This window comes from Nannospalax galili, unplaced genomic scaffold (genome assembly GCF_000622305.1).
Source record: "Nannospalax galili isolate Female #2095 unplaced genomic scaffold, S.galili_v1.0 scaffold9, whole genome shotgun sequence".
NCBI lineage: Eukaryota > Metazoa > Chordata > Mammalia > Rodentia > Spalacidae > Nannospalax > Nannospalax galili.
The window spans coordinates 5,367,720-5,376,378 of NW_008360332.1; the positions used below are offsets into that span (position 1 = coordinate 5,367,720).

Below are 8,659 nucleotides of genomic sequence, written 5' to 3' on the forward strand. Positions count from 1 at the left end.
CCCTGTCCCCCTACTTCCTTAGCTTTCTTTAGCTGACTGGAATGGAAGGCTCTTCTACCCTTGGCTTCCAATCTGGATTTCATTCAATACTCTAGATGCAGGTTCTAGATATGCTCCAGAATATATAAACACAAACAGAGGAAGCCACTGCCCTAGGAGCTGGCAATCTAAACATTGTGGGGACGGGGGTAGGATGTCATGTAAACTAATGCACAGGGTTCAAGGAGTGCTATTACAATGTGGTGCGGAGTTCGGTGACAGCTCAGGGGAAGAAGGAAACCACCTTGCTTCAGTAAAGGCTTCAAAAAGAGGCTGGAGCAAGGTGTTAAGAACGCACTGACAGAAAGGTGTGCAGTACGCACACTACGGTGTACAGTGTATCCCAGAGGTCCATGTACTAGACATTTGCTCTTCAGAATATTGAGAGTTAACAGATCTTTTAGAGGAAGAACTTAGAGGGAGGTGATTAGGCCATCAGAGCAACATACCCTTGAATGGATTAATGTGCTTCTTGAGAGGCTGGGTTCCTTCTCTCCAAGATTAGGTCTCAGGAACAAATTAGGTCTTTGGGGGCTGAATGAATATGGTGAAAGTTGGCTCTTTATGAAGTAGTTCAGCTTCTCCTGTCTCACCATCTTACACGTGCCCATCTGCACGGTCTTACTTAGCACGAGCTGGGGCAGCATAAGGCCCTCATAAGAAGCCAAGCAAAGGCAAGCAGCATAGTCTTGGACCTTCTGAACTGTGAGATAAAGAAATCTGCTTCTATATAAATTCCTCAGTCTTGGGTATTTTTTTATAGCTTCAAACACATCTGACTACAACATAGAGTGGAACAGTATTAATCCTTAAATATGAAGGAAATTCTGACTCAAGATTCAATGTGGATGAGCTAAAGGCTATGCTAAATGAAAAATGGCACAAACAAGTGGACAAATACTATGTTACAGCAAGGACTTGGAGATGGCGTTTACTAAAAGTATTGGCTCTTCACTTGACCCTGCCAATTCTTGACAGTGGCTAAAAGCAAGATATGGCTGAGCCTCTCTGCCTTATCTTCTATCTGTCACCTTTACTTTAGGTTAGATTTCCGATCAGCTCTGCAAATAGACACATCAATTATGTAAGAAGTGCCTGTCCTAAACCTTCAGTCACCTTGGCTTCCAAGAACAGTGGAGCCTCACAGACAAATCACCCCATGATGAGATCACACCCCCTCACAAATGGAAGCAGTTATTCCACAACAGAAACTGGGGCTGTCCCCCACAGTGGGCACCATCATCTCATGGGAACCACGGGTCCCTTCAAGCCACCACAGTGATCAAGACTTGTCACCTTGCAACACCTGAACTGAGACAAATATCAACCATAGCAGAGTCTTCCCAGGACTGCTGAACAATGTGTGCCTTGGACCCCGCCCCAATTCTTCCTGTATTTAAACCTAAAGTTCTTGTCAATACCTGAAATAGGCTGAGCTGTTTCATCTTTTCTGTCTTTCCAATATGGCCATAACGAGTAACAAATTCCCTTCCAGCCTCTCCTCCTATGATTTTTCACGTGATTTCTGGGCTGAGTGCAGTGCTAAATTTGTTGGGACAGCTGTCCTATCCCAAGATTCAGGTGTCTGCCTAGGAGTCTGTAACACTAAGAAATGCTAGATGTAAGTCACTCAAAGTCATAGCAAACATAACAGTGACTGCTGGGAACTGGAGGTAGGAGAGTGAGGATGTAGCAGTTATGAAGTTTCAGTTTTGCAGGAAGAGGGATGGTGACGACAGAGATATGACAGTGTGAATACACTTCATGTCACTCAACTGTACCCTAGCAAGTGGTTACAAAGGGGGCTTTATGAGAACTGACATTCGCCACAGGGACAAAAACAAATGACTATTTAATTGAAGGCAAGTACAAAGGCCAGTAAATGTGAAACAACAGCACGAGAGTTCTTAGAAAAATCAGTTCTAAGGCAGAGGAAAAAAAGAAAAAGAAATGGTCAAGTTGGATAGATGTATAAGGGCCTTATAGGGGCTGGAGCTCATGGTTAAGAGAGACCACGGCTCTTCCAGAGGACATGGGTCTGGTTCCCAGCACCCAAGTCAGGAGACTCAGAACCACCTGTAACCAGGGATTCCAGCTTCTGAAAGCACCTGAACGCATATGCACATACCCACACACACACATAATTTAAAATAATGAAAAATAAATCATTTGTAAAAGTTGGGGCTAGAGAGATGACTCAGTGGTTAAGAGCACTGGCTGCCCTTGAAGAGGACTGGGTTCGAGTCGCAGCACCCATATGGTGGCTAACAACTGTCCATAACTCCAGTTCCAGGGGAATCCAATGCCCTCTTCTGACCTCCGCAGTTATTGCATTACATGGGTACAGTTACAAATGTGTAGGCAATACACTCATACACATAAAAAAAAGAACCATAAATAAAATATTTAAAAGTGCCTTGCATATAATCTAAAGATCAAAGTGATGTGCATTGCATTACATGGGTACAGTTACATATGTGTAGGCAATACACTCATACACATAAAAAAAGAATCATAAATAAAATATTTAAAAGTGCCTTGCATAATATAATCTAAAGATCAAAGTGATGTGTAAGTAAAGTGAAGGAGTTTGAGCTCTGACTGGTAATGTAAAGACAATCTGATCAGGATCTCAGAGTTTATAACAGCAACACTTCAAATGTTACACCCCTCAGGACTTTGCCCTGCCTTCCACTTCTCAAAATAAGTATTCCACTGCAATCTATGTGTGGCTGCTAATCAAACAACCATTTCTACCACCTGCGGCCCCGTGTACCAAATTTCCCATTTACCATAGCCTCTGTCACAAACCACCTCAAAATTAGCATGCCTTAAAACTTAGTTACCTCTCACACTCTTGCCATCTCCCACCACTCCTCTAAGCCTTCAAGCCTCTATAATCTCTATCTTAGTGATTGGCACATTATCAAACAAGTCATCCCTGCCAAAAACCCAGCAACCACAGGAGATCTTGAATCCTCCACACCTGCTGCAATTACTGTGGATGTACAAAACATTGTTGAATGATTTGCAGTGCCTCTGAGAGAAGGCAGTTAGTGCTGGATGGAGGAAGGAAACCAGCAAAGTAGCAAGGGACACATGCGGAGATCCGAAACTTCGAGAGAAGAGCTGAGTTCTAAGTGGCCGCTATCAATTTAGCCACGTTCAGTTGATTCATAACAGAGGAAGGGCTTAAGGACAACACTTAGCCCTGTAAGACTGGACGTTTGTGTGGGTGTCTTTACCATTAACTAACATAGCCAAGAAAGACAGAACCTGTCCATTCTTGGTACTTTCGCAGTTCCTTTCCATGCTCATCACCTTGCAAGTCCATCCGGGGGAACTTTGCTAACCCTTGCTTCGTATGCTCTGTGCTGTTACTACAGAATCACTGGACGGTTTATGAATGCCACTGCTCTGTCCTCCCATTTCTTTAGTGACCCTAAGTGAATAGGCTTTAACTATGCTTAAAAAAGAAAATTGCGTTTATTTCTGTATCATCGGTTCTAGACAAAATAAGCTTTTAAAAAATGTCCAGTAAATACATGTGAATTATATTTAGCATTGATGGGCTGGAGATCTGTGATGTCATTATGGGGTAGGGAAGACTTCAAGAAGATGAACCTGAGGGAAAAAAATAACTCGGCATTGGTCATATTTAATCTAAATGTCATTAAATAAATTACCCATTTATTCATTCATCCACCTCCTTCCTTAGTCATTGTTTATAGAGCACCACTGGACCAAAAGCACCTGATGCACACCATCAGCAGACAGCATCAAATGCAGGACTTCTGCTCCAGAGGGAGCCAGAACCAGCAAGATGCAACTCAATCTAGATGTCACTATGCACATGCACAGATTACGGACTCCAGTGTCTCACTCACAGGAAAAGCCACAAGAATGAGTGGAACTGTCATGGAGGAAAAGAGCAGTGAGGCACACAGTGGCAAAGAACCATAAAGGTCCAAGTTAAGTGACGATGGGTGTCCAAAGAGGACCAATGTCCCAGACCATTGGAGTACTAAACACTGCAGGCCTATCACCCACAAATTAGTTCTAAATAAAAAACAAGTACTTCAGGCTGGAGAGATGGGTCAGCAGTTAAGGGCCCTGGCTGCTCTTGCAGCAAATCCAGGTTCAGTTTCCAGCACCCATGGCTAAGAACCATCTGTAACTCTAGTCTCAGGGGACCTGACGCCCTCTTCTGGCCTCCAAGGAAATTGCACACATATGGTACACTTACATATAGGCAGGAAAAGCACTCATACACATAAAATAAAGATATTTTTAATTAAAAAAGCAAGTACTTTAATTTAACCTCATCTAATTAACAGATATTTCAGATCTAGAGACTCATGGTTACCCTGTCTTTTCCAGATACTATTTTAATAACTGTGGAATATTCACAGAAGAAACTAAACAATTCTCAATCCAGGAACATCTGCACAACACAACTGAATTTTTCTCTTATCACAGAAGAACCATCATCATGTGTTTTACACTTGGGACCTTTTATGCTGTTATCTCAGAAGATCTCCAGCCTCATGTTTCAGAATATGGGCTGAACATGAGCTCACATTATATTCTGCTAAGTGCAGATGGATCGGTTCTGATGCCCCCTGCCTGAGTATCTGTATTCACAGCCATTGGGATGAGCCTTTCTGAGATATATGTTCTTCTGAATCTCATAAGCCTAAAAGCATAGAGATAAAAAGATAACTTGGAGGTACAGATGAAGCTATATCATAAATGGAGGGCAGTAGTAAGGTCTGTGAGAACACAAAACTGTACACTATTTAACTGGAAGGAGCTGACATCAAATTGAAAAAGTTAGTCATGCCCTGGTAAAATTGCACAGAATATATAAAAAAAAAGTAAGAAGTCTTATACTGTATAGACTATAATGCCTCCTAAAGATTAAAAAATAGAAAGAATCACTTGGGTCAAAATAAAGAGTCTTCTAATAAAAGCTGGAATGTTGAGTTATAGACAGTAAGGAAAGGCTAGGGAATAAAACAAATCATCAGTGGGAATGAGCAGGCGATCGGGGAAATAATTAGATAATCAGCCCTTCTAACAAAGCTTGGCAAGAACAAGAAATTGCAAGGACTATGGGTTGTTATCCTATGGAAGGAGCTTAGCCTGGGTATTGGAAATAAAAACCTGTCTGGATTCCTGAGAAAATTAAATAATAGAGAGAAAAAGGCTCATTTTGGTTGTCTAACAGGACCATAAAGAGGCCATTTCTGGTATCGCAGAACAAGTCCATCCAACATTAAAATGACTCATACGAAAATTAATCCTAAAGTACTTAATAAAAGCAAGTCTTTCCTAGTATTCACAGATCCTGCTTATGTCGCTGTGATATGCCAAGCACAGCACCAGCCACATAAACTTACATCCGAGACATGTACTATGGCGTCCTCCATCTGTTTGCAGAGAGAAGGCACATCTGCAACATACATGTGCTGGAAGTATTACAAACTGTGCTAAGTCCTCTGTGGAAACATGAAGAGACAGGGAAGAAGCGTTTCGACTTTTCTAAACTCACAGCTTTAGAGATTTCTGGCTCCTTAAGTTGTATATACACCCACCTTTAAAATACCCCAATAATTTCTGAATTGGAACCAACATTTATAAAGACAAAGCTATGCCAAAGATACCTCTAAAATTAAGTATAAGGTTCAGTCATAATAATAAAGTTCATTCAAAAGAGTATAGTTTAAATAATCGAAAATAATACAGTGTGTAGGCCAAACAACAAAATCTGATGCTGTAGGCCCTTCCTTTCTGCCCGTTGCTTTTGGAATAACTAAACTGAAAAAGGAATTTAGATAAGCACATCTTTCACCAAACAAAAGAATAAGCCATATGGAAATGTCAAAGCTAATGTCCATGTCTTTTTTTTGATGATCTTTTTCTAAATAAAGCTAAGTTTCAATAAGGCACCTGCTAAATGCTTTAAAATCCTTTAAGAAAATTTCTTGAAGTATCCCTTAACTCTTAAGCATGCCTGAGGGGCAATTAGAACAAACTGAAGTCATAAACTCTGTGGTCCTAAATGAACTCAGAAGTCCTTTATTCAATATGCTGAGCTCTGTTTTCAGATCTCTACAGGCCTACTTCATGAAGCAACTCAGTTAAATTTTGTTTTTCTTTTTTGCATTCGAAGAAACAGGCTTGTATTATGTAACCCAAGGTGGCTTCAAACTCACAATCCTCCTGCCTCCCGTAACAAATTTCTTGCATAATTAATCAAAAGCCTTTCCTGCTTAATAGCAGTTCAATACCTGAATCTGTGATCATGTACACTTCCAGAAGTTTAGCACCATACAAACCAAGTTTCCTCTCAAATTCTCCCTGCTCTGTCTATACTTTTCAATGATGAAGTTCTCCCTCGTTGAACAATTGCTTCTTTTCTGTTTACACAGCAGTGAGACAGAAAGGAAAGCAGCACACCTTGCATAAGCAGGGAATCCAGGTCTGAGGTTTTATCATTTCCTGAGTGACTCTTTAACTTTCCCGTCGCAGGAGGAAGAAAAACTTAAGGCTCTCCTACCATACACCAGCTCAACCTTGCATTCCCTAGTGAATGTAACTGAACCATGTCTACTGCAGGTGTTTACTCTCTGCACCAGAAAAAGCAAGCTCCAACAGGTGGAGAAAGCACTTTACCTGATGTTAAGCAGCTGTAGTGCATTCAATAGAACACCCCTTTTGACGTCATAGTCTATCTTCTGATCAGTTCCAAAGCTTGGGGCTCGATTAATCTGAAATCATAGAGAATGAAATGAGTTTAGTCAAATATGCAGCCACGCATGTCCAAATAATGTGAGATTTCCAGTCAGTAGAAAGATGCTACAATTAATCTCACAGATTTACATGGTAGTCGGCCCTGTCACCACCACCACACCTGTGTCTCTATCACCTGAGGGGAAAGAACTGTAGAAAACTGACTGCACCAACTCCTTGCCTACTGCCTTAAGGTAATAATCTTCGTTTTCAGCTTTTAGGGGGCTGAAGAGATGGCTAAGCGGTTAAGAACACTGACTGTTCTTGCAGAAGATCCGGGTTTGAATCCCAGCACCCACGTGGTAGATAACAACTGTCCTTAATTCCATTCCAGGGGATCCGACAGCCTCTTCTGTCCTCCCCAGGCTATTGCACGACACGGGTGCACTTACCTACATGCAAGCAATGCACGCATACACATAAAATAAAAATAATAAGTAAAACTTTTTAAAAATGCTTTTAATCCTTGAAAAATGTCTTTAATGTTGCCGCTATCAGTGCAGGAATGATTCTAGCTGGCTAGGCTTTATCTCACTCTCAGAAACACTGTCTACCGTGCTCCACGTGGTGGCGCTAGAGGGTTTTCAACAGTGTACCTGAGACCACAGCATCAGGCACCCAGAGCACAACGCAGAGCAAGCTGTTGACCCAGGAAGTGGTACAACTGCTATCTAGCATGCGTGAGGCCCTGGGTTCAATCCCCAGCACCACCAAAAATGGAACAGGAAAGGAAAGAAAAGAAAATTATGGGGCTGGAGAGATGGCTCAGCGGTCAAGAGCACTGGCTGCTCTTGCAGAGGACCCAGGTTCAGTTCCCAGCACCCACATGGCAGCTAACAACTGTCCATAACTCCAGTTCCAGGGGATCTGACCCCCGTTTCTGACCTCTACAGGAATTATACGACATGGGTGTACTTACATAAAGGCAATAAAAAACTTTAAATAAGAAATATTTTTAAAAACCTGAGCAAAACCCTAAAAAACGATCCTCTTATCTGTGTTAATAGGTAAAACGTTCACTACACACAGATTTCAAAGACAGTTTATTTTAATGATTCTGACTAAAGTGGATAAGGACTGAGGAGAAAAGAGAGTGAAGAAACATGTTTATTTTGAGCCTTTTAAAAATACACAGATTTCAATTGCTCAGTTAGTTCTGATTCAGCAAGGTAATTAAACGTTCCAGTGGGGCAAATGTTTTTTAAAAGATAACTAACATATATAAATACATACATATATATATACACACATATATGTTATAACCCATATTCCAAGAAATCTTTTTATTTTATCCTCATAAACCATGAATGTGCCTTTGCTTCTCCACCCCATCCGGGACAAAAGATCAGAACAGGGACAGGAAAAAAAAAACACAGGGATGATCAGAAAACGAATACTGAGGTCTGAGTACTAAATATCAAAAAGAAATCCCAGACCTTAATGACATGAAGGATGTACAATACACAGTCAAACACTTTTCTCTACAAGGAAGAGAAGAGACAACAGAAGAACAAAGTGACTCACACCCTGTTCCTGTTTCTAGGACCCAGGCTGGACCACACCACCGACAACCAGCAGAAAAATGAATTTTCTTGGATACACAATATATATTATTTTCCCATAGCAAAGCAACATATTTCTCTTCTCTGCCTCTCCCTCTCCCCCTCACTCAAATTAGAAAAGTATACTCCCTTAAAATATATATATTATAAATATATTATTTATATTATTATAAATATATTTTTTGTCTTTTTGAGACAGGGTCTCCCTGTAGCCCCAGCTGTCCTGGAACTCACTATGTAGACCAGGCTGGCCTTGGACTCAC

The 8,659-nt window shown here is 41.1% G+C and overlaps 1 protein-coding gene across 2 annotated transcripts in view; it reads right to left on the reverse strand.

Moving 5' to 3' along the window:
• Ttll7 (tubulin tyrosine ligase like 7) overlaps nucleotides 1-8,659 on the reverse strand; it is a 157,817-nt gene that overhangs the window by 58,729 nt on the left and 90,429 nt on the right. For both annotated transcript variants that reach the window (XM_008826228.3, XM_008826227.3), the window contains one exon: nucleotides 6,718-6,812. In XM_008826228.3, the coding sequence (XP_008824450.1) occupies nucleotides 6,718-6,812 (95 nt within the window). The remainder of the gene's footprint in view (nucleotides 1-6,717; nucleotides 6,813-8,659) is intronic.